The sequence below is a fragment of the Sycon ciliatum genome, chromosome 6 (genome assembly GCF_964019385.1).
Source record: "Sycon ciliatum chromosome 6, ocSycCili1.1, whole genome shotgun sequence".
Lineage (NCBI taxonomy): Eukaryota > Metazoa > Porifera > Calcarea > Leucosolenida > Sycettidae > Sycon > Sycon ciliatum.
The window spans coordinates 32,946,657-32,973,410 of NC_088648.1; the positions used below are offsets into that span (position 1 = coordinate 32,946,657).

The window sequence follows — 26,754 nt, forward strand, 5'->3', positions numbered from 1 at the left end:
GGACTGGAGATCTGGTGATGATGTTATTACCTGCGATGTGCGGCCAGTAGGATGTTAGTCTGACCACCTTTACTGTGGTGCAACTCAACGACTTGAGCAAACACACCAACTGGGTGAACCTCGTCCAGATTGTTGATCACCTCAGACGTGTTGCTGCAAACACAATCAACATGCACGTGCACACACGCACACACACACAATTGAGAGACTGAGCCAGCGAAACCTTCCCAGAACCATTTGTCACGACCAAACCGGCTCGTTTTTCAAATTCCCTTTACCTTTATCAACCTTCGTCAACCAGTATAACGTATCCACCCCCCTCCCCGGCACAAAAATTCTTACTTTATCGCCACGGTACTCACAAGTTTGCAATGGAGCAAGGTTACATTGTCGGTGCTACACAGAGTTTCATGGCTACTCGGCTTCTGAATGGACTGTAGGTGGTCACCAAAAGGCTAAAGCTACTGGTCGTTTGATGGAGCAGTACTTGAACCAGACCAGCAATTTAGGTACTAGTGGGGAATAGGCAAAAGCAATTATAAAAACTTACTTGTCATCTCGCCTCATGAATACACCCACGTACGGCTGTCCCAGCTTGCACTTCCTCGTGATTAGATCTACGACTCGCTGATCGCGCAGCTACAATGCACACAGAGACACAGACAGACAGACACACACACACACATACACACACACACATACACACACACACACACACACACACGCACACATATAGGGTACACACAGGTATAGTTGTGTTCACATACGCGCCAGCACACAAACCACACATGCATCCACTCAACTCAACCAGTGGTACAGATTTCAGCCAATGGTCTATATCGCAAAGATTGGTCTACACGACATGCAAGCAGACCATATGTAGCCAAGGAACTTATTGGGGGACACTAGGGACATTTTGCACTGTGATTTTTACTTGTTCGGCTCTGCATGATGTAGACAAGGTTAGTAGCTAGGTTTGGCACCATTAGCCAATTCGGTAACTTAAGATGGTCCCTGTTACAGTACATTATGTTCGGGGGTATTTACACGACGGTCAACCGTGCCGGCCGCATGCACGTAACTGGGTGCTGAAAGCTTGTCAGAATGTCGCAAACTGCTAAATGCATTCACACAGACAGTGTTCAGACTCCTGTACCGCGCACGTACAAAGATTGGTGCACACTGGCGTGTAGCATGCTGGGAGAGTAGGAGTATGCGCAAAATGCCACCTAGGTCGTACACTGTCGCGTTCAGAGTTGCCAAGGGCAGCCACGTGATTCGAAAACTACGTACGGCAGAGCACGGGGACGCTTGCAGTGTACGTAAGACTTTCTGTAGATCGATATGGTGCAGTACTGTGGGTCCGCAAAGAACTGGGGTGGTCAGCCTCCTAGCCTAGACCGTTCTTATTTTCATGTACTACAGTCTATGCACTGTTGAGTCACCGTGTATACATTGGTATGCTGTGCTTGGTGAAATTCTAGCCTGGTCGGTCTTCGGCGCCCGGCAGTGCTGTGTGCCTAAACGACTTCCGATACTACTGTACCAGGGCTGGCAGCAGTCACTTACAAACATTGTCTTGACAAAGCGCGGGAAAATTGGCGTGCGCGAAACGCACAGTACTGGCACGTTGGGAAAGATATCTGGTACGGACACCTTGGTCAAGCCATGCATGTGTGGGTCGTGTGTAGTGCCATCCACTACCGTCTCTGCCTCGCTGGCAGCCGCCGCGTCCTGCTCCGCCGGGGCGGTGGGCTGCTCTTCTGGAGATTTCGCATCACTTTTCCCATCGCCATCTCCACTGGAACTGCTACTGCCGTCGTTGCCACTGCTGCCAGTACTGGCGAAACGCGTACTGAGCGTGAGAATGGCAGGCGTGTGTTTGTCCCCAGCTGCACGATACAGACGGTTTTGTCTTCTCTGCTGGTTGCTGCAGGACAACGCTGCAGCTGAGTAGGTGCTCAGTGGTCGACGCAAGGCTGGATTCAGCGCATTCAAACCTTTCTCTGATGCTGCCCTGGCCAAGACAGCACCAGCTCTCACGCAAGCCATTTTCCCCGCACCAAACTACGCAGAGCACTTCATATAAGACCCTAGAAGAGAGAGACCTAATTCGGTAATACACACGGCAGGATGAGGTAGGCAAGAAGAAGCTCACTCCAGCAATTATTGGTACATGTATTTCCAAAACTTTGAAATGGATCATTCCAGATCCAGGATCAAGAAGTGAGGCCCTCGAGGGGCAAAATTTAATTTTTTCCACCTTTTTCGTAGCGTCCTTTTCAAAAAATTCAAGTGATGACCCAATCCGTTGCGCAATGATCGTTACCCTGACGACGACTCACATCATGCAGACAAAGATATCAGTCCGTGCGCCAGTTCAGAAAAAGTCGTCTAAAAGTTGCACTTTTATTTTCCAGATTTGCCAGATTTCGCAGTTTTCTCAAGATATCGCGAGACGAATACTCAATGGCGTCTCCTTCGTCGTCCTTTGGTTTACGTCCCCCGTGAGTTCTTTGTCTCAGATCGTTGTCGAAATCCAACCTAATAGTTGTTCTCTGCCCTAAGTTTTGTCCGTGGCGATAACAAATAACGAGAAGTTGAGTTCTCGCTCGTCGCTTGCGTTTTCGTTATGTCGCTGATATTTTGGTTGAACATGCTATAATTTCGTGCCGTTGGTTTGTACAAGGGTTTCGCTATTTCCTGCTTATTTATTTAGAAAGAGATATTAGCCAACAGTGCATCCTCCAATTTTGGCTTGTGCAAAATATCCGACAGCGGTGATACCAACCGTTTTGTCAACACTGTATTTTTGACACATTTTGACACACACATGTCTTCAATTGGTGAACTTAGGAACGACCGACAGAATCGTTCAAGGGGTCCTAGTATTCTGCGATGTACCAGCCAGACCATTGTATCCGTAGACCACGAATTTATAAACAACACGAACCTCAACAGGTTGCTGGAGCTTCAAACACAAACCCTCGTAGATCAATGCATGTGCCTATACTTGTATGTACAACAGCAACAATATCAAGCCAAATACAGTACTGAGGTGGGAAAGAAATATAAATAATTCATGCAGAGAGGATGACACTACAAACACAGCACCCGAGCCAATGCAGAATTGAAGTGAAAAAATGGCATCTGCGGATGGCCTGGATATGGTGCTACTATGTACAGAGTTTGAGTTACAATGCAAACTCGACCAATAAGGGGAAAAAATAAAGAAAAATCTAAATATTCACAAGGTAGTTAGAAGATTCTAAACAACGCCAATCTGGTTAGAAGATTCTAAACAACGCCAATCTGGTAGCGATTGAAGCCACTCATTTGGTAATGCATGACTCGACGACTCAGATGTCAGCTTCACGTGCTTTCTCTGTAAGCTTGATCTGACGGCCAGCTCTGGTCTGTACGCCCTCACGGAATACACTTGGACGAGAAGTTGGCGGTGACAGTGACATACAGGCCGGTGTTGCAGGTGATGCTGTCGTCTCCGGTGAAGCTGCAGGAGACAACGGCAATGTGAGCGCAGTTACCGGAGCTTCGGGCCTGGATGTTGCGCTGCTCGCTGACGGAAGGCTTGTTGGGTCGGACACTGGCAGTGCTGGAGCACACACTGGCTCTGGCACATGCTCCCTCTCTGACTGTGCCGGAGGTTCACTCATGGGTGCTTTCTCCGCTGCTGCTGCTGCTGGTGCTACAAACTCGGTAACATGCTGACGGTTCCGGAGCAGTATGCGTGACCCATCAGTGACCCCAACCTGACGACCATACTGCTCTACTACCTTCCATTCTTTTCGAGGGTCGCTGTACCCATCATGGAGCACTACCCGCGTACCTGATGGCAAATGGGGTAACTTGCGGACACCTCGGCGCGAGTCATGACCTTCAACCATTGCTGCTTTCGCCTTGATCTGCTCAGATGGGTTGACGATCTGTGGGGTGATGGATGCTGGAACCCGTGTCCGAATGACTCTGCTGAACAACGCTTCGCTCGGCGATGTACCTAGCATCCGGTGCCGCGAATTGCGAATGTCGAACAAGACTTGAGTGATGCGGCGGTGTAGCGGTAGATGAGGTCTCAGGCTGGCAACTCGTTCTTTCACCAGACGATGTAGTCGCTCCACCATACCGTTAGAGCGGGCATACCGGGGGCTAGACTTGCAATGCTCAACACCCAACTGAGCGAGAAACTTGGACATCTCAGTGGATGCAAACTGTGGGCCCCAATCCGAGACGAGTGTTGAAGGCAGACCAAACCGTGCGAACAACTCCATCAGCTTGTCGATCACACCCGTTGTCGTAGTATTGGACAGTGGTAGAAGCTCTGGCCAGCGGGAACCATAATCAATAGCAGACAGGAACGTGGCTCCCTCAATGGTAACAAGGTCAATGGCCAGTTTCTGCCAGACACCTTCTATCTCTGTAGGGAGGAGCTGTTGCGCTGGATTGGAGCGTTTACGCCAGCATTCAGAGCATTTCTCTGCAAACAGATTGGCATCCTTCATGAGACCTGGCCACCAAACCCGTTCGCGAAGGGTATCCCGGAATGCATCGATGCCTGGATGACCTTCATGTGCTAGTCGCAGCACCGCTGGGCGGAGCTCTTCTGGAATGACGTAGCGATTGTCTAGCATGACAATCCCTTCAATGACTGTCAGCTGATGGCGTAGCAGGAAGTAAGGCTCTTCCGTTTGGATGCACCCTGACCAAACTGATGTGCCCACTCTTTGTCGGACGCTGCTCAGTGTCGGATCAGAGTCCGTGGCCTGGCGAATATCCTTGGAACGAACCGGACAAGCCTCGAGAATGAGACTAACGAATTCCGCCATTGAACGTGCCTCTGCAGGTGAAGCTGTGCGATCAGGTAGAGGAGCTCGAGAGAGGGTGTCAGCACAAACCATCTGCTGGCCAGGGACGAACACCAAGCTGTAGCGATAGGGCATCAATGCGACCAGCCATCTCTGAAGCCTCGGTGGCACTTCGTCGAACGGCTTCTGGACGATAGAAATAAGCGGCTTGTGATCCGTAAACACTTGCACTTCTCGGCCTAGTACATACTGCCGAAAGCGAGTCAGGCCGAATACCACTCCCAGCATCTCTCGTTCCAGCTGAGAATAGCGTGACTCAACATCTGATAGAGAGCGACTGGCACATGTCACTGGTACCCAACAGCCACTGGTATTCTTCTGCCACAGGACTGCTCCCAAACCGTCTGGCGATGCATCACAGCTGATAGCAGTAGGGACGTCTAATGCTGGTTGAAAGAATGCCAACGCTTGCAAAGCTGACGCTATACCAGCCTTTGCTGAGGTGAATGCCTGCAGGACTTCATCATCCACACTGAAGGGATCACGCTTTGCTAGCCTGCGCAGAGAAGCCGTGATCTGGGCCAAGTTCGGAATGAACTTTCCAAGGTACGTAGCCATCCCCAGGAACCGTCGCACATCAGAGATAGATTTCGGAGGGGCCAGCTCCTGGATGGCTTGTAACTTGTCATCATCTGGGGACAAGCCGGTCGCACTTAGCCAATGTCCCAGATACTTCACACGGTCCTGGTTCAGTCGGCACTTGGTCCAGTTGAGTTGGAGGTTAGCTGCTCGCAGTCGCTGCTTGACTGCTTCTAGCCGTGCATCGTGTTCTGCTTGATTGGAGCCAAACACTAGGATGTCGTCGATGTAGACGATGACTCCTGGCAGGCCTTCCAGAATGTCGGACACCACTCGCTGGAAAATCTCAGGCGCACATGCGATACCGAAAGGTAAACGCTTGAAACGGAACAGGCCACAGTGCGATGAGAAAGTCGTTAGAGGCCTTGCTTCTTCTGACAAGAGTAGCTGATGGAATCCAGATTCCGCATCCAGAACTGAGAAGACCCCTGCGCCATCAAGCTGAGCTGTGATCTCGTCAACGGTTGGAAGAACGTTGCGCTCACGTGTAACTCTCTTGTTCAGTTCTCTGTAGTCCACGCATAGTCGCAATGCTCCATTCGGTTTGCGGACTGGAACAAGTGGTGACACCCACGGCGTGGCTTCCTTGACGGGTTCAATGATATCCAACTTGGTCAGCCGTTTCAGCTCGGTCTCGATGTCAGCCCGGATACTGAAAGCTGGGCGTCGTGGTGGCTGGGCTAGAGGCTTTGAACCGTCTTCCAGAGAGATTTCGATGGGTGACACGTTCACCACGTTTGCTTGTGACAGGAGGTTCAGCTCCTTGATGACATCCTGTCCGAAGAGAACGGAGTGCTGACTGGCTGCTACCACGAAACAACTGCACTTCACGTTCTTGCCACCATGTGAAATGTGGACGTCAGCCATGCCCAAAGTCTCTACGACACCGCCATTGTACGCTTTCAGCAAGCGGTCACTCTTGCGCGTGGGCTTGATCACATCATCAGTGAGGATCGTCCGAGTTGCACCTGTGTCTAACAGTCCAGTGCACAGCTCACCATTGACTTTGAGTGTAGTCTGGAATGTCTTGTCGCCAGCGAGTGCATAGCTACTGACGGCGAAAGCGGAGTCGTACATGCGACTTGCATGCTCATACTCATCAGGCTCATCCTCTACTGGCCGGGCTCTTTCTTCGTGTCTTTCCACTTTGTTTGACATGCAGACCGCTGCAAAATGCCCTCGCTTGCCACACTTGTTGCAGGTGACGTTGGCCGCAGGACAGTTACGCATGCCTGGTTTGTGACTACGTCCGCAGTATTTGCACTTCTTTCCCTCTGATCCAGAACCAGCTGCAGAGACAGCTTGCACACGCTGGATGGGCACGGGGAACACAGGCGGTGCGTCACTAGCTCTGGTACTATCGTACAGTTTACTGTCAGTAATCGACGCTTCCAACGCCACTGACTTGGTGACGGCGTCGTTCAGGGTCAGCTTCGACTGTTTCAGCAGCTCCTTTCGAAGCTCAACAGAACGCAGGCCCACGATCAGCTGGTCGCGAATTTGGCAGTTGACAATGGTATCCACAGAAGTGGAGCTGAATTCGCAAACATCTGCCTTTTCTCTCAGCCGCCCAACGAACGAAGTCACCGACTCGCCCTCCATTTGGCGGAGTTGGCGGAATTTGTGACGTTCAGACGTGACATTTGTTGACGGTCGAAAGTGTGCCAACAATGCGTCCGTCAAGGCTTGGTACTCATCTCCAGGTGAGCCATCTTGTGTCTGCTCCACCGTGACAACCAGACCTTTCACAATGCGCCTCACTGCTAATCCAGCCAGATTCAAGAACAAGCGTTTCTTGTCAGCTGCTGCCGTCACTTCACTGATTGAAAGGAAATCATTTATGTCCTCGAGCCAGAGTTCAAAATCAGCACCGACGTTGCTCGCAGCATAGTCAGGAATAAATTCCTTGGGCGTCCTGCCCTTTGTCATTTTCGTTCACTGCGCCAATGTAGACATCTATTCAGTCACTCACAAGACAGCCATTGTGCTAAACAGATCTTCTTTAGTTCTCTATCAGAAGTGCGCCATGTCATCTCTCTCGTGCTATACATAAAGCGGTACAAGCACGGCATGCCTGCACGTGCGTACATAGTACTACATACAACTGCATGTACGATATCTACAACAACCGCCACAAGCTATGACACATAAAGTCTCGTACCTTCATTCACGGCGGACGCATGGAGCAAAGAATACGTTTACCATACACCCGTACATACATCACGTTTTCATGCGCTTTTTTCAACAGACCCACACACGTCTGCATGTACATGTAAACGCACAGACATGTACACGTACGTACGTGCACGAACATACACACCCATAAACATGCACACACATACACACACACGCGCGCGCACATCCGCTAAAGTATGGGAGCATATGTGCACAAAGCATCACGTGATTGCATTCACAAGTTTATACAAGACAGCCAGGTAATGAATGCATACTTGTAGTTGTGTGGTAGCTGCTACAACAAATGGAGCATTGCCATTGGCTAAATATTGCAATAAGGAGAGTGTTATGATAGTCATGCAAAGGTTCTGCTGTTATCAACGAAGTGCACGCCTCTCGTGCTAAGTTCAAGATCCATTGTACTCTTCTTTGCAACATACTTCGTGCAGCTTGCATCCAATCGTAGGCATCACGAGTCAAGGCAGCAGCCACATGGACCAGTAAGATTCACTGATATTGAGGATTTGGACCAGGGTGCTGTTCCGATCAAACTTGAAATAACACCTTGTTGAGCTGGGTCTTCCCCACTGGCACAGCCACCTGGTGTGGCCCTACCATTAGTGGTCTCTGCCCGTTGCCTTCATTTCATTGGTAGGGTTGTGTTTGACGAAAAGCCCACTTGACTGCCTTCCAGCATATAGCTTTCAAATGTAAGTGTGATGTATTGATATCACACATAATCACAGACATGCTGACGTTTGGTACATGCCTCAAGACTAGTCAATAGAATTGATAGTCATACATCACTTCAAGCTAGGACCACTCCAGTGGGAGAAATGAGGTGATCCACTGTTGTCCGCTGGAAGCGTTTGACCCTGTTGATCATGGTGATATCTACATAGGCATCAATACACAGCCGGAAAGTGAAGTGTGCACGCACAGACGCACACACACACACACACACACAGTGACACACGCACACAGACACACACACGCACGCACACACATACCAAGCAGCATAGCACCACAATTTCCACCATGTAAAGCAGCAAGTATCGCCCCCCAAGCATGTGTATGCACAGAGTACATGATTATGCCACAAGGGATTTTTTATATTTGAATGCAGGTGCACAGACCCTGGGTCATTGGCATTGGTCATGGGTTTCATATTCATGTCCTAACTATAAATTGATAAGTCAATAATAATTTTGCTCTTCTGTTTCATGCATTGTGTGTAAAATACCGTATATTCTCTATTATAAGCACAGGTCTCCTGTTGTGTATGCAAGTTAGTCATTATATATCTACTACACCGTTTGTTACTGTATTGCGCATGCTCGCATATGGTTGTTGTTACTTTACCTGACCAAGAGGAATGGCTTCCGAATTGCTAGTGTTTGTGTGTGTCAGTAAGAATGCATGAGTGAATGGAATGTTAGTCCGCAAGGGGACATAACAATTTGGCGACGAAGATAAAAGACGAAGATGTCGCGATCGAAGCTTGAAATATTTGAAAAAGGTGATTTTCGTGAGTATGTAGAGAGACTCACGTTTTATTTTATCGCCAACAGTATTGGACAAGTCGCAGCTGGGGCAACCGCGGACCAGGAGAGAGCGGCGGACACGCAAAAGGCAGCTGTCCTGATCAGTCAACTCTCTGCTGAGAACTACTCGATTCTGAAGAGTCTTTGCCTGCCGGACAAACCAGCGCAGAAAACGTTTGAGGAACTCGGAGAATTGCTTTCTGAGCACTTCAAGCCTAATGTCAGTGTGTTGGCGGCGACTCATAGATTCCAGAGGATTTGTCAAAAGGATGGAGAGTCAGCAACACAGTATGCAGCTAGATTAAAGCAAGCAGCCATGGACTGTAAGTTTCAGGCGTATTTGGACAGGGCACTCCGAGACCAGTTTGTCAGTGGGTTGAAGTCGATGAGTGTTACGAAGGAGATATTGTCGAAAGCAAAGGAGACCTCAAGTTTGGCGGACATTGTGACGATGGCATCAGCCTATGAAACTGCATCGAGAGAGTCGGAACAATTGACGGCGCAGTCCGTCCACGCCGTTCGTTCGCGCCAGTCGACGAGCAAGCCAACTCCAACTTTCAAGTCGCACGACAAGAAATGTTTTCGGTGTGACAAGGCTGGTCACAAACCGGAAGAGTGCCGCTTCAAGAGTGTGAAGTGTCACGCGTGTGGTACGGTGGGTCACATCGAGAGAGCTTGCCGCAAGAAGAAGTCTGGACAAACCGTCCATCACATCGCGGAAGAAATTGGTGAGTTCGTTCCATGTGCTAGTAAACCCGATGTCACCATGTATAGTGTAAATGCAATGGGGCGACTACCGTACACTGTATCATTAGATGTAATGGGTACCACTATCCAAATGGAGATTGATACAGGAAGTGCTGTCACGATTCTCAGCAGCGCAGATTTCTTGCAATGCAATGGTGTGCTGAGTAACCTGATGGAATCCAGTATCAACCTTGTGTCCTACTCTGGAGATGTGATTAATTGTCTCGGGGAAGCGGAAATGGAGTTCCGAATGGGCACACAATTGCACACACTATTGGTGAGGGTTACAAATGGAAACCGTCCATCTATTCTGGGCAGAGATGCAATGGCTTTGTTCAAACTCCCCTGGAAATCAATTTTCGAAGTGCACCAGGTCGAAAAGTCTGGCGCTAAATTCATTGAGAAATACCCAGGGTTGTTCGACACCTCAGAAGTGGGAAAGGTGAAAGGCGTGCAGGTGAAATTGCATGTGTCTGATGAGAGCCCTGTTTACCGAAAGGCAAGGCCGGTACCACTGTCAATTCGGGAGAGCTATGTTGAGGCTCTGAATAAATTGGAAGCAGATGGTATAATCGAGAAAGTCACGCATTCAGAATGGGCCTCCCCCACTGTCACGGTAGAGAAATCAGGAGGTGGGTTGAGAATCTGTGGTGACTACAGTGGCACTATCAATCTGCATTCTAAATGCGAGCAATACCCGCTACCCACTCTTGAGGAGCTATTGCACAAATTGGGCCCGGGGTCTAAATTCACGAAGCTGGATTTGTCGCAAGCCTACCACCAGCTAGAGATAGCACCTGAATGTCGGAAGTACACCACGATCAATACCATGCAGGGGTTGTATCAGTACAAACGACTCCCTTTTGGTTTTCACAGCGCCGTATCTATTTTCCAACGGGTAATGGAAGAAACCCTTAGCGATTTGCCAGGATGCGGGGGCTACATCGACGATGTGTTGTGTACTGGTCGTGATGAGGAGATCCATGAGAAAAATGTGGATCAAGTGCTATCTTGCCTAAATGAGAAAGGATTCAAGCTCAATCCTAAGAAGTTCAGCTACATGGCGGATAAGCTAACGTACCTCGGTCATCAGGTAACCGCGCAGGGAATCGCACCCTCGCCTGATCGAGTGAATGCCTTGAAAGTCGCAAAGCCGCCTAACAACGTGAATGAATTGTACTCTTTTCTGGGTGCGGCAAATTTTCAACGGAAATTTGTACCTCGGTTCGCAGAGATTGCTGCACCACTGTACAACCTGCTCAGGAAAGAAATGAAATGGCAATGGAGCAAGGCAGAGGAAGATGCATTCCAGGCCTTGAAAGATGCAATGTGTGAGCATACGCTATTAGCACACTACGATGTCAAGAAGCCAGTCACACTCCAGGTGGACGCTTCTCCAATGGGTCTAGGTGCCGTACTATTGCAAAGGCAAAAGAATGGTGATGTTTTGCCGGTTGCTTACGTGTCAAGGAAATTGACACCGGCTGAATCGCGTTATGCACAAATCGAACGGGAAGCCGTAGCTGTGGTTTTCGGTGTTACGAAGTTCCAGAAATACTTGCTAGGGCGCCACTTCACGCTTCAAACCGACCATCAACCACTATTGAAGTTACTGGGAAACAACGAACCAGTTCCTACACTTGCATCAGCTCGCATCAAGAAATGGGCACTAATGCTAGCTGGCTATGATTATGAGATCAAGTATTTGCCAGGCAAGGAAAATGTCTACGCGGATTTCCTGTCTAGGCAACCATGTGAGAATATCAGTCCGTCTGCAGAGGAAATGGTTACGGTTCGTGTCTTGCTAGTGGAGGAAGATACGATAATCAAAGCAGACGTAGTGAAATCGGAAACAGCTCGTGACCCTGAGCTATCTAAGGTGCTCTACTATGTAGTGAATGGTTGGCCTAGCTCAGTACCCCAATCGTTTCGGTCTTACCACAATAAGAGGGATGAGCTGTCTGCGGAAGATGGTATCCTATTGTGGGGACAACGAGTTGTCATACCCAAATCACTAAGAATGGTATTGCTACGTGATTTGCACACGGAGCACTTTGGCATGGTCAAAACCAAGCAAATGGCACGACGGTACTTATGGTGGCCAAATGTGGATCAAGAGATTGAAATGTTAATCAAGGCATGTGCTCAATGCCAAGAAAGTGCGAAATGTCCACCTGCCAAGTCGGGAACCTGGTCATGGCCAAACGGTCCTTGGAAACGGGTGCATATCGACTTTGCAGGACCATTCATGGGCAAGATGTTCCTGGTTGTGGTGGATGCATACACAAAGTATCTGGATGTAATTGCAATGTCTAATGCCACGTCTGCAACCACTATTGCGGCTCTGCGGCACGTGTTCTCTGTGTTTGGTCTGCCGGAGCATCTTGTTTCAGATAATGGAACCCAATTCACGAGCGAGGAATTCAAGGCTTTCCTCCGTGCCAACGACATTGTGCACACCCTGACGGCTCCAGGCCATCCGGCTACGAATGGACTTGCTGAGCGCTATGTGGGTGTGTTTAAGCAGAAGTTGAAGGAAATGGGTGCAACGAGCGAACCACTGCAAGCTCGGCTCGACAGGTTTCTGCTAACGTACCGCACGACACCCAACCATGCCGGCAGAACACCTGCGGAGATGATGTTTGGACGCCAGCCACGCACGCGGCTCAGTGCTCTGCGTCCCTCGCAGGTACGTCAACAAGCAAAGGCTTATGAGGACGGCAATCGCGTCAAGCCAGCGTTCACAGAGAGTGACTCTGTGTTTGCGCTCAATTTCGGCAAAGGTAATCGTTGGGTCCCGGGACGAATTGTGCGTGTCCTCAGTGACTACAACTATGAAGTACAAGTGGGTGATGTGTTGTGGAAGCGTCACCGAGATCAGTTGCGTCTACGGTCAGTTCCGGCAAGCTTGAGTGCATCGCTGCCAGAACCACTGTTGGATACAATCGATCAGACGTCACCGTCACCAGTGCTGTCAGACGTAGCAGAGTCGTCACTGGCCAGTGATTTTCCGGCTAGCGTCTCGCCACAGTCTGCTACTGTACAAGTTGAGGCGGATCCTCCTTGTGAGCAGTCTGCTCCTGAAGTTGGTTTACCACAGGTTGAGAATACTCCCTGTGAAACCACTGTTAGACGTTCGTCTCGGCGTAGTGTTCGTCCGGATAGACTGATTGAACAGCTTTGAGCCGTTCCCTGATATGTCATTGCTGGACTGTTTAGCGAACTAGTAATTATTACCATGTACAATAGTGTGCAAGATCCTTGGTATTGCTAATATTGACTGGCGGATTCCTGCATCAGATTATGTTATTGTAGTGCTGTGTCAAAGTTTAAGAATTCACGTACGGTGGATTGATGAACTTATTTTATGTGTTGCTTCAACGATTTTGAGGTATTTAATTGTGGTAGAATATTCCCTGGAACATTCTTGAAAGGGGGCAGTTGTTGTGTATGCAAGTTAGTCATTATATATCTACTACACCGTTTGTTACTGTATTGCGCATGCTCGCATATGGTTGTTGTTACTTTACCTGACCAAGAGGAATGGCTTCCGAATTGCTAGTGTTTGTGTGTGTCAGTAAGAATGCATGAGTGAATGGAATGTTAGTCCGCAAGGGGACATAACATCTCCATTACTAGCACAGTCTCTAATACTAGCACACTGTGAGCACCTTTCGAAACATTATAAGCACAGTCTCCATTATTAGCACGGTCTTGGTGGAAATCAATGCTGCATGCATGATATCAAGAGTACATAACCCCCCAGAGTGTGCAACGCCGATCCAGCTCTGTGTAGGGTCTTGGTCGAGCGGAATCGGATCTTCTGATGTCATGCGTACACTTCACACCAGCGCAAGGCCGGTCTCGAGGCAGGGCACCATTGTTTTTGATCCAAGAGTACCCGCGACTTCCCGGGTTCCCCTCGGATGTGTACGGTATTATGACGCAAAGATCCGATTCCGCTCGACCAAGACCCTATGCAGAGCTGGATCAGGCGTTGCACACTCTGGGGGGTTATGTACTCTTGATGATATCTAGCATGTATTTCTTCTTGCTCTGTATGGATGTTTGGTTGAAAAAATATAAGCACGGTCTCCAATATAAGCGCGGTCTCCAATATAAGCACGGGGTAGAGGGGTGTTGAAAAAATATAAGCACGGCGCTTATAATAGAGAATATACGGTACCAATATACAGGCAAATTGTACTAAAGTACCATACAGCTCTGCATCAATTTTGCCAATGCTGTTTATTGTACATAGTTCACAATCGCTGCAATCGCTGCCATTTCTCATAAATAATATTGTCATGCAGTATAGTTACGAAATACACCGCCAGGATGCCACAATACAAAGATGGCTACATTTTTTCAACCAACATGCAATTATTGCGAAAAAATAAATATTTCCATAATTTCGTGCCGTTGGTTTGTACACAATTTCAGGGCTAAAATAACCTTACCCTGTCATGGCGATATCTCTGAGGAGTTGAATTCACCTAGTCTCCCTTGTGCAAAAAATTCCCTCGTGGTGCTGCCAGCTGCAATGTAATGGCAACCCAGAATAGGGTGAAAATCGAAAACGATAAATTCCTCGCCTCCCGTCCATCCAACTGCGCTGGTTGCATCAAGTACGATGTTTAGAAGACGAGTGGCATCCGACTAACGACTGGCAACATATTTCTTGAAGAAGGAAGCCCTCATTTCACCGACTGGCCTCGAGGTAGGCAACAAATCGACCGACAATTTACTGACCGGCGTCGTCATCTTTCCCGGCATAACGTCTGCATGTATGGTTCCCGCGCAGAAAATAAAAATCGGGCCAAAACAGGGTCTGGCGCACGGACTGATATCACACAGCTTTTTGCTTTTGTTCCATGCGTGTGATCCATGATCCAGTGCAGTTCTTCCCGATCCCGGCGGCATCCATCCGGCCGACTGAGCTGGAACATGAAAATAAAGTCAGGAGGAAAAAAATTCTGCGGCTTGAAAAGACTCGCTGCCATGCCCCGCGGTTTGTGGTAACCTTTCGAAAACTTCTTCTCTTGCTTGATTCATTGAACGGCTTCTTTCAATCTTTGCGCACTACATGACTCTAATGACTGTACACTCAGTAGCACTGAAGTGTTGTGGTATTCGAGTTCGACGAATCTTCCACGCCGGTTCATCGCTACTTCCTTGCTTGAGCCACAGTGCTTGTGAACCATTGTTACCCAAATGCTCGCGGCTCGCAAGGATTTCCGCGTAGATGTGCCGGCGGCAGCATCGTCTCGGTTAGATCCGAGTTGTTCTGCTAGTAGTATTTTTTGTTCAGCTGTGCTTCGACGGTAGCATGAACGAGCAAGAGGCCGAGCGGCGTGTGCTGGCTCTAGCCGCTCGCGTTGTGCACACGGACGACGCTGATCTACCCGCAGTGCTGCTGGGTATCCAAGACGTCCTGGATGCATGTGCGCTGGGCAGCCGGGCAGCTAAGCTGGCCCGGAGGCAGGTGTTCGAGTGCCAGCTGGCTAGCATGTGCGTGGACGCGATGGGCCTGGACTTCGAGCGGTGTCGCGGCGGATGGACGTCGGCGGGACAGCTACCCCTACTGCTGGTGAATTGCTGCATGGATGCGGGGCTACAGGGAGACGAAGAGTTCGAGCAGAGGCTACTGCCCGCGGCCGTGCAGATGTTCCTGTCGTTGCTGCAGCGCATACAACAGCGATACATGACAGTGCGGCAAGACGCGGCGGCAGCAGTCACTGCGGCTCGTAGTCATGGCGGTGACACACACGGACCGGGACGCGGAGACCCGACGGCGGAGCGCAAATCTCTCCAGCGTGCCCTGGTGCATGTAGGCGATGCACTGGCCGCACTCTGCAACTGGAAACAGACGCTGACCTCGGCGGCGGTGGCGTCCGGTAAATGGCTAGCCATTCTGTCGTTCGCTAGCCCCAGCGTGGGCGTGATCGCACTGAACACTCTGCTGCGGATCATACATGTAGCGTCCGCGCAGCAACTGGAACGCGCCGGAACGGAGCACTGGTGCTCTCTACTGGATATCCTGGTGTTACAGATCATTGCCGGTTCGGTGGACGTCGTCGGCGAGGACGCTATCAGCCTAGACATACAAAGCAGCATGGAAAGTGTGGCTTCACACGCCGCAGTGTCACACCAGCGAGGGCGACAACCGAGTACGAGTGTCCGCGGCAGCAAGAAACGTCGCGTGCAGCTCGCCTGCAGCATCGTGAGCCGCCTGCTCTCCGCCGGCGCCGTCTCCACGGAAACGCTGGGACGGCGGTACTACGCGGCGCACGACCGCGTGAGCCAGTGGATTGGCTGGGGTTTCGACGACGTGCTCGGTGTGCTGTTGAAGACTCTCCGACGGGCATCGGCGCGTGTGAAGCGCGCCCAGCAAAAGGAGGAAGCCGCCACTCGCATTCAGTCGCGATGGAGAGCTCACAAACAGCAGCAAAACTGGCAGAAGGTAAGAACTTGGCTGTTGGTATAAGGCCATGGTAAAAAATATCTTTGATTCTCAAGTACGCGCGCACCGATTTTTGGCGGCGCACCGACGAATTTTTTTATTTCTATGTATGCATATGGGCGCATGAAAACGGTCAATGCGAAAGGCATGAATCCGGGAGTAGTAAAATACCGGTATTTTTCAACTCCCTGGCCTGAATAATAAAATAATTATATGAACCTGTTACGTACATATGTGTGACCCTATCTTTGGAAATAAAAAAATTGTGGGAAATAAAATAAAAAATCGCTCGCTCGCACCGATTTTCACAGGCTCATGACCTGAGAATCAACTTTATTTTTTACCATGGCCTAAATAGGCTAAAGCCGGCAGGGAAATTCATTTCGGGGTAATAGCCGAAGCAGGCCGAAGCAGGCAGGGGGCGCAGCGCCCTTTTACTCTGATTGAGCACCCCGGTGAAAAAGTGCACCCCCCCCCCCCCACCCATTTGTTGATTTTGTGTTTTTCATGCCATTCAACAAAAATGCAGTCGACAGTCGCTACTAGAGGGTTCAAAAGGCACATTTGTGTGGGGTGAACTGTGAAGTGGGGGGTTCGCCCCCTACGTTGCATTTTCCATGGCAAGACGATTTTGGAAAATGGAAAAATGGGTTACTGGGCAACTGTTTCCCCTGTCCGCTCCCCCCCCCCCTCCCCCCCCCCCCCCCCTCCCCCCCCCCTACTATTTGACCTGGTTAGAACCCTGTACTGTAGAATATGTGTGGCAGTGGATCAGCTGCCCCGCGCCGGGTTGTCTCCACTTGAAGTAGCCAGTGTACTTCGTAGTACAGTCAGACCTCGCTTATCCGGTCCTCTTTTATCCGGATACCTCACCATCCGGAAGAAAATCGTTGGTTACCGATTTACAGCATATGGCATGCATACATACAGTTTGTGTGTTCGATTATCCGGTTCCCTCGCCTATCCGGACATTTTTGTGGACGGATGTGTGCGGTTAAGCGAGGTCTGATTGTACACTGTACACTGTACACGTACTCATTTCCAGAACATTAGTCTATAGCCTACGGTACTGTTGGGCGGCTGAAGAACGACCAGGCTAGAATTTCACCAAGCACAACATCCCACTGCGGTAAACACAGTGCCTGTACCGTGCATAGTCTGTAGTGCATGAACATAAGAACGGTCTAGCGACTACAGGGCTGACCCGTTCTTCCCCGACCGTGAGTGCTGTACTGACGGGCGCCGAAGAACGGACCGCGGAAGAACGGCCAGGCTAGAATTTCACCAATTTTTAAGGTCGGTGTAGGCTGGACCTTTTGCAAATAAGAACGGAAAGCGTAATATACACTTTAATGTACACTCAGACGTACAACTCTGCATAAATGTACATGTAAAACTGCACCACGATCTCGAGCTGGTTGGGAGGACCCTCAAGACCTCGGCAGATCTTGAGGAGCTGAGGAGCATCGCCCAGAATCGCGGGGCGTGGACCTACCTCAGCGGCCGTATCCTGGAGAGATATGTTGCTGCTCACAGATGAACCCTGATAATGATCAGCAAGTTCAAATTCAACTCGGTTGAGCTGCTCGTTTGCTTGTTTTAATTGTATTCTATTTTCGTCACGCGTTTTATATCGCATATGTTTTATATCGCGATCAATATCCTGTTTGGCTGTTGTCGCTTCGGCTTATGCGAAAGCTATACATGCTGTGTATATTTACATTGCATTGATGCCAACGCGGAGAAGCTTCTAATAATAATAATAAAACTGCACCATCGAATAAGTACGAAACTACTATGTCAGTTAAAAATAAGAACGGGCTAGGCTAGAACCTTGACCCCAGTTCTTCGGCGCCCGATACTAAGGTATCTGCACTTCTGGTAACCGCCGATGTGAATGATTCTTATCTCACACTGTTGCAGACGTGCGCAGCGGCGTTGCTGCTGCAGCGATGGTGGAGAACAACCAAGCAACGCCGCACCATCAAGACCAGCGAGGCGAAGCGCTCGTTCGCCACAACCTACCGCAGCTCGCTCTCCCGCAAGCGTTCGTCGGTACATCGACACAAGGCCAAGGCCTCGACGCTGGGAGTCGTCAACACCGATGGAGTCGGTCAGTTCCTGGCTGTGCAGGCCGCGCTTACTCTGCAGCGGTGCTGGCGAGGTAGACAATGCCGCCTGCGCTTGGATCACGAGCGGAGCTACGCTGCTGAGCTTAAACGCCAGCATGCCGCGCAACGCATTCAGCGCACGTATCGAACGTACCGCTCGCGACGCCAGCGAAACCGTGATCTGGTGCGAGCGGACAGAGCCAAATCGTCGCACGCCCCGTCCGTCCGCGTTCACGACCTGATCGCTGACATACCGGACGCTCGACGCATGGAGCTGCAGCATGAGATCACGCGATATCGCCAGGCACATGCGGGGGCAGCGTTCACAACGGGCGACGACCTGCAACGACTGCACGATGACACGCAGAGCGCATGGCATAGATACAGCACAGTGACTGCAGTGCAGTGTGAGCGCCTACTCGAGCGCATCAAGCTACTACGCACTCGTACCGTCACCGACCTGGACACTCTTGGCTCCGCTTCTACCCGCACACTCACCTCAGTGCTGGATGGTGATTCCAGTGGTGTTACTATAGCGACATTCACGTCCCATTCCGCCGCGGTGCAGTCGGTCGCTCGGCGCAAGCACGAGGACATGCTACGCGCGACGAAGCTACGCTGGTGGGAGCATCCGGTGACCTCGGCTGACGATTGGCCGGTGTGATGGTTTTCATGACGGGAGTGTGTATGTGACGGTTGCCATGGCACTCATGTAGATCGACATATCTGCCATGGCGCATGTGACGGCTTCCATGGCGAGTGTGCCGGACCTGACATCTCTGGGATGTGATCACCATGCACTGCTAAGTGTGGAAAACTGACACTTCGAAGATGTGATTATCACCATGCAATGTTGAGTGTGTACCTCACACCTCTGGGATGCAATGTCGCCATGGCCTGCTAAGAAGCATACATGCTTGTCCTCCGAGACACTACGCACATTGCACGGCACTGCAACTCTTTTGTAGCGGTGACTATAATACTCTATACCGGTAACCAAGGATACCTGAACCAGAATGAACCAGTCGGCATCAGTTTCGGTTATGGGATTCAGCGCTTACGGCACGCCTGGACCGCGGATCATCGGTACTGCTCTCCATGACTACCGTGTTGCACTGTGTCAATTGGACCAATCAAATCAGTAGCAGCCGAAGCTTGCCATCATCGAAATGACGTAGATGATGAGCTCCATCCCTCTCGATTAGGCACGGACTAAAACCAACGCAAACGTTTTTAAGGGTTTGCAGTACATTCCTAAAAAGCTGTCAAAAAACTGTGTATTCATACTCGAATCATAGTACATGTTCATGTTAATTCAGCCAGTATCAGGGAATCAATTAGGCCAGCTCATTTTCCAAAACTCAACACTTGAGCTTGAAATTGCCATTTTATTAGCCAGAAACATGCACACACCTTGGTTGTGCGCAGAATGTCCCCTCCCATCACACTAGCTCGTCTCCACCAACCATAACATTAAATCAGGCCGGAATGTCTCCACCAGCAACAAGTTCTAACTAACAAGTACAGAGCAATGCAGCATGTTCATACTTTCATAGAAGATCAAAAGGACCAAGGAACTACAAGTAACGCCAAGAGTATAGAACCCCCCAAGAGCGTGCGACTTCTGATCCCCTTTCTATGGGGTACGCCGACGGCGAAAACTCACATCACGTGGTGCAGTGTCGCAGTTGTACGTTTTCAGCCCGTTTTTAGCGAGCAGCGGAGTAATAAAAAAAGCATTCTCTGACAGAAACTCACTGCGGGTATGCAAATCCCCAGCATGATCATGGCAGATATTCGGGTTGCACGCACGCTATCCTACGTTTGTACGTAGTACGAACATATCTGAGACACATGTGAGTTTTCGCCGTCAGAGACCCCATATGCTTAATAGTTGCACACTCTTCGGGGGTTATGTACTCTTGGTTACGCTATAATGTCCACTAACACCACCAGTTACTTGCATGACAATCAGCTCATGCGATAACATTGCACGACACTGACCGACGGTACTGACGCTCTACAACTAACTGGCTAACAGCTCTAGCACATCTTGGATGCGCACTCCAACAGCCTTCCAACTTGGAGGAAGGTTCCAAGTTATAATGATAACATATCGCATGAGCTGATTGCTTAGTAACTGGTGGTGTTAGTGGACATTATAGCGTAACTTGTAGTTCCTTGGTCCTTTTTTTGTCAATGAATTTATCCTTGGCTCTCCATCCGAGTTCATTCAAACTTTTTTGCATTATTATCTATATTTAATTGTCTCACAGCCCCGAACTATACGCAGCACCAAAAGCAGATGTTTCCACCAACTCATTCGGCTAGTACCACTACACCATGAAAGCAATTCTGAGAAGCACGCAACAGGAGTGAAAGTATACAAATAGTGTTGTCACGGTCATTTTTTGACAAAACGAAAATCCACGATTGCCTCTCCCCACCGGCCCTCAATAATAACTCTTTTCGCAAAAAAAGAAAGAAGATGAGAAGTTAAGAACGGTTCAGTAGGGGAAAAAAGAGAGATTTGCCGTGTGCCTGGTCACGTAGAGTGAGCAACGATAATAATGTTTTGGAAACGTCAAATAAGGCATCGGGCCAGCAGTGCTTGCCTAGGCGAGGCATCGTGCACCATCAACAACATCAGCATGTGTACACGCACACACACACGTACACGCATACCTGTAATAATATACAACAGCGCAGATACTGTTTTTCACGGACCAAAATAATAAAATAGAACACATTGAACAATAGAAATCTGCGGCTAAAAGCAAATCTGCGTAATGGAAACCTCCTGAACGGCTTGCATGTCTCGAGTAAGCTTACACACTGGCTGGATGTGTGCTTCGCAGCAATCCGTCCACTGTGCCAGTGGGCAGGTACTTGAGCCTTCAGCTCACACCGACACTCTGTACAGTTCTCTATACCGTGTGTACACGGCGAACACTCCAGGCACATTGCGGTGGGTGCGTCTACACGTCGACGATGACATCCACATAGTTGGCGGGGAAAAAGCCTGCCTCGCCATTACACTCACCGGCCATCCAATTCTCGTCGATACGCTCCGTGAGGTAGATGGTGTCCCCCTCTCGGAATCCCATCTCCCCTTCGTTCTCCGGATCAAAGTCGTACAGGGCCAGGGCATGCGGTCTGTTTGCTGAGGAGTTGCTGCTGCGTGAGGTCTTTGTTGGGCTCGGCTTCGGTGGCGGCTCGTCTTCGTCGGAGTCCACCTCTCGTCGACGTGTGCTGGTGAAACGGCTAGCGCGCTGCTTGGGTGCGCGGAACTGTGGGGAGTGAGAGAGGGGGGGGGAGAGAGAGAGAGAGAGAGAGAGAGAGAGAGAGAGAGAGAGAGAGAAAGAGAGAGAGAGAGCGAGAGAGAGAGAAAGAGAGAGAGAGAGAAATTAATGAGAGACAGAAGTGTATGGAGAGGCTGACACTCCCTGTTATGATGAACAAAACTGATAATTTGAAGGCCAATGCCAGAGACTTTTACAGGAACTACACGCCATCACTACCCCTGGCTCATCAGAGTGATGCTACAGTGCAGCCGGCCTCGACCTTGACGCTGCCACCGAGAATGTGGCCCGATTTCCACACGTGGAGCACAGTTCTGGGTGATGTTCCTTGAGTTCGGTGTCTGTGCTGCCACCGCTGGGCCACCACCTGTAGTTGTACTTCGAAGTAGCTACAGTAAAACCTGTCAAGGCGACCACTCGGATAAGGCGACCACCTGTCCAAGAAGACCACTGGAACCAGGATCAAGGGATGCTATTTCCAGTCAATTGACCCTGGACAAGGAGACCACCTGGAACAGAGACCACCTTGTGAAGGTCCCTTGAGCGGTCGTCTTAGACAGGATTCACTGTAACTGGATAGGTCTAGAGCAGGTAAGGGAGTCCTTAAATCAATCCCTGCCTGGTCTACACGCTACACTAATCTTGCTGCTAGCACATGTACTCCTACGTAGATCTAGAATACAGACACAAATTGAACTAATTGTGCACTGTGCACGAACGAGTTGTAGTCACAGTGTGGAAAGAGGGCCGCCGCATGTACGTCACCTACTTTGAAATGGCATGCCGCTTTCATTACATACTGTATAAGCAGAAAATTTCGTCGGTCAATAATTTCGTCCAACTCCAAAGAAAGGGAGTTCGTCCGGTTGTAAATTTCGTCCATGGATCATAAGAGTGTATGGAAAAGCTGGACAAATCAATATTAGTCCGGCATTTAATTTAGTCCAACAGCTCCTTGGACGAAAAAGACGAAATTAAATTCCAGACGAATATTTCTGCTTGTACAGTAGTGTGAACAGGGCCTAACCTCGGCAACAAGACACTACGGGACACCAGCCATGTGTTAACAACATGCATAGACTACTGCCGAGCTCTAGTCTGGAGGGGGGGGGGGGGGGGGGGGCAGCTACCCCACCCACCCCCTACTCACTTGCCATTTTTTGGGTTTTTCAGTTCGCACAACCAAAACGCGGCCACAGAAAAAGAAGAAAACAATGAAGCATTCCGGGTGCGCACTGGACACATACTGGCATGTTGTATTTTGTGAAACAAGGCAATATCGGAAAGGGAAAATGGATTAACTGCTCATTTCCCCTCCTCTCTCCATTATTGGAATTTTATCCTGGCTCGAATCCTGCTATTGAACACCACTGTAAGGCGAAAGGAACCCCCGTGTACACACACTTGCTTCATGTACCAGTTTACCAACACTGAACTCCGGCGGTTTTCTGTGCATGATTCTATGCCAGTCACGTACAGGGGCGTCGGAAGGTATTCGACATTGGTGCGGCCCTGAACGGGTGGAGGGTCCGGGGGTCCTCCCCCGGATGATGGGAACATCTAATGGAAACTGGGCCAAAATAATCCATATTCCGTTGCTTCAATATGCCAAAGATGAAATTATTGGTGAGGCTTTGGCCGCACCGGTTCTAACGCCCCTGTTGTACAATGGGGTGAAACTGTTACTAGTATTCTCATCAACTGCCGACGACGAGGCCAACAGCAACACGACTCACCTCTCTCGGTTTTGACGACGCCTGGTCCATTTGCGTCATCAGCTCGGCATGCAGGTTCTGCAGTAGCGATGCCGACTCTCTGTGCATCTCACTCATGGCCTCGATCAGTGCTGATACTTGTCCGATCTACACACAGTGTGTGTGCACAAACAGCAGCAACAGCAGCAACATATCATCATTGGCTTGTGCGTTTAATAAAACACGTTTAGTAGTAGTAGTAGTAGTAGTAGTAGTAGTAGTGGTAGCAGCAGCAGCAGCAGCAGCAGCAGCAAAAACAACAACACCACCACCACCAACAACAACAACAACAACAACAACAACAACAACAACAACAACAACAACAACAACAACAACAACAACAACAACAACAACAACAACAACAACAACAACAACAACAACAACAACAGCAACAGCAATAGCAACAACAACAACAACAACAACAACAGCAGTAGCAGGAAATGAACCATATCCACAGTAGCGGCGACAATTGCAAAACGGCAGCAGAACATTAATGGCGACGGCGATGACGTGAACAACAATGACAATGACACAATACTTTTAAATACGCTTGGTTTCTGCTATAGCCAATGCCAACACGCAGGTGAATTACATGTAGTCATACAGCTTGGCACGGTTGCTGCGACACCGCACAATGTGCAACGTGCAGAACCGTTCACACACACACGCACGCACGCACGCACGCACGCACACACACACACACACACAGTGAGTTACATTAGAAAACACACTTTAGCTTGTGACTTTGTACTTCACACCGTGTGTGTGTGTGTGTGTGTGTGTGTGTGTGTGTGTGTGTGTGTGTGTGTATGTGTGTGTGTGCACTTGCACGCGAGCAGCGCACATGTGTGTATGTGCGTGTGTGTTTTCGAAGTGTGGGGGCAGGTGGGCACTCCCATTTTAGTTTTGCTTTAGGTCAGGTTTAGTACAGGCCAATGTGCCGCCCAATAGATCAAAAACCCGAAAACGAAGACAAGAATTGAGTACTACTTGAGCCGAAAATCAGCCCAACACAACAGATTTCCGAATGAACTGTTATGTTCACGCACACGCACATGCGAGCACAGACACGCACATATACATACAGGGGCATGTGCATGCGCTCGCGCAAGTACGTGCGCCCAGGCATACATGCACACCACAGAGTCTAGACTAGCAGCCACGGTGCGGTTAACCACAGATGGTCCAGATGTAGACAGAGTCGCGGCATGGGCAGATGTTCAGTTTGTGTCACAATGATGATGTCCAAGGGTTTCTGGGGTCACTTGACGCCATGTAGCAGCAGCCCCTGAACCATGCATTATGTCAAGACAAGTCATGATGGTTGGCGATACTGCATGATCAATCAGGTACAACTATACTGGTGGAGATGCATCAATCCCAGCCAATGTGGAAGAAATTAGATCATGACCTCAGAAGTAGCCACTTCTGTGTTGACATTGGAAAGCGTCTGTTCCCCAACATGGGAGATCATGTGGGGCATGACGGGCCTTTTAATTCATTCAACGACGACAACAAACACACAAACAACAACAACCACAACGACAACAACCTCTTATAGGCCACTGGTCATCCTCAGGATAAAGATTACATTTTTATAACAACACATGCGACGCTGTATTTTGTTGTTCGGTGGATCACAATGGGCCAGCACAGCCGTGCCAGCTTTAGACGAACTCGCCATGTACATGTACACGGTGTAAAGCGAATATGGACAGCTGCGCTTGCAAATGCCACATCTGCACATACGCTGCACATGCACACGCCCAGACACTCGTCATGCACACTCTAGATTTCTCAGGGGCTTCTCTATTCAGGTGGCTCTTACCTGCTCGACGTCCCCCTCAAGAAGGTTCATCATCCCGGTTTCCGCTAGCTCCTTACTTTCCTCGAACTTCTCCTCCGCCAGGTTGATCTCCACGTCAGTGACGTTGGAACCCTTAGCTTGTTTGCGCTTCTTCGCGTCGAAATCCAGTCGTCGTCCCTCCATCTTCTTGCGATGATGTAGTATCTCCTTGATGTCCTTGTTGATAAGCATCGTTAGCGGGTCCATGAAGTTCTGCTGAACGTTAATCTCCAACATTTCTCTCTGATCGGCCACCGTCTTGAGCGTGTCAGCCGTGTCGCGCAGCGCAGTTCCGAACGCCGAGTCGTCGCCCAGATCGACCGATGCCTTGGTCATGATGTCCGACATCTGCGCCTCGACGTGCGGATAGCGCAGCTCCTGTTGCTTGCCCGCTATCTTGCCGTACGCTGCTTTTGCGGATATCTTACCGCGCGCAGCCGGATTAGGGTAGAGCAGCTCCTTGACCTTCTCTAGTAGTTTCATGGACACATCGTTGGTAGCGTCGACCTTCTTCTCCAGCTCACGAAACTCTTCCTCGATTTCGGTACCCTTTTCCTTGAGGACTTTCTCAGACATATACTGAGATGCCTTATTGATTTGCTTCTTGAATCCTCCGACCGACATCTTGCAGCGCTGCTTGGTGGTGCTGAAGCCTCCTCTTTTTCACAACAGTTGCTCGCCTAGTCCTCTAGTCTAGCTATATCGTGCGCTCCGTACTCACAACGCCAAGATCCCAACGGCACTAGTGCATTCAAGTCGTCCGAAATTCTAACTTTTTCCGATTGCTTTACTCACACGCGCGCGATACACGACTCCGCAACACAGGAACCAGCTCGCTTGCGCAACGTACTAGCAGGCGTTGACCGCTACAAACACACAAACAATCGCTACAGAAAGAATCGCAACGGAGTGCAGCGAGAAGAACAACGCCGAGGGCCTGAAATTCGCGAGACCCGTCATCGGTCAAGACATGATGAAGTCCTCGCGCTAGAAAACACAGATAAAAATCCGGTGCCTGCTAGCCCTGCCACGGCTGTTAGCTGCACTTGGATCGCGGCAACTTAGTTTTCTGCACGTGAACCATGAAAAATCAATGCATGCTCATGCATGTTCATGCATAACCAGTCAGCTGGCCTGCTCGCCCACGCATTTGACAGGTAACAATTCCATCAAATTTGAGATATCGCTTCGTTCTAAGTCTCAAAACAGTTCTAAAGTCACCAAACCACGCTGGTAATCGATGGCTATTCAATGTTAACATCTTCAGGAAGACTTCAGCCGTTTCCCGAGAGTTTGGGCATCGTTGCCGTTATTTTTCACGGTGTTCTTCTTCCTCCTGTCTGGAGCTGCAAT

General features: G+C 49.7%; 4 protein-coding genes across 4 annotated transcripts; 2 read left to right on the forward strand and 2 right to left on the reverse strand.

Annotated features, from left to right (window-relative positions):
* Positions 1–3,359: 3,359 nt before the first annotated feature.
* LOC135820238 (uncharacterized protein K02A2.6-like) lies at positions 3,360–7,388 on the reverse strand. Its single transcript, XM_065333553.1, has one exon. It carries the CDS (start codon positions 7,386–7,388, stop codon positions 3,360–3,362), a length of 4,029 nt encoding a protein of 1,342 aa, XP_065189625.1.
* A 1,731-nt stretch (positions 7,389–9,119) lies between these two features.
* Positions 9,120–13,109, forward strand: LOC135820239 (uncharacterized protein K02A2.6-like). Its single transcript, XM_065333554.1, has one exon. It carries the CDS (start codon positions 9,120–9,122, stop codon positions 13,107–13,109), a length of 3,990 nt encoding a protein of 1,329 aa, XP_065189626.1.
* Positions 13,110–14,916: 1,807 nt separating this feature from the next.
* Positions 14,917–20,006, forward strand: LOC135819928 (IQ calmodulin-binding motif-containing protein 1-like). Its single transcript, XM_065333227.1, has 2 exons — positions 14,917–16,388; positions 18,312–20,006. The coding sequence occupies exons 1-2, from the start codon at positions 15,255–15,257 to the stop codon at positions 19,161–19,163; spliced, it is 1,986 nt and encodes a 661-aa protein (XP_065189299.1). The 5' UTR covers positions 14,917–15,254; the 3' UTR covers positions 19,164–20,006.
* Positions 20,007–20,875: 869 nt separating this feature from the next.
* LOC135819929 (endophilin-A3-like) lies at positions 20,876–26,368 on the reverse strand. The gene is made up of 3 exons (XM_065333228.1): positions 25,384–26,368; positions 23,538–23,663; positions 20,876–21,789 (listed from the first exon to the last, which is right to left on the reverse strand). Exons 1-3 carry the CDS (start codon positions 26,023–26,025, stop codon positions 21,478–21,480), a joined length of 1,080 nt encoding a protein of 359 aa, XP_065189300.1. The 5' UTR covers positions 26,026–26,368; the 3' UTR covers positions 20,876–21,477.
* Between the last annotated feature and the right edge of the window lie 386 nt (positions 26,369–26,754).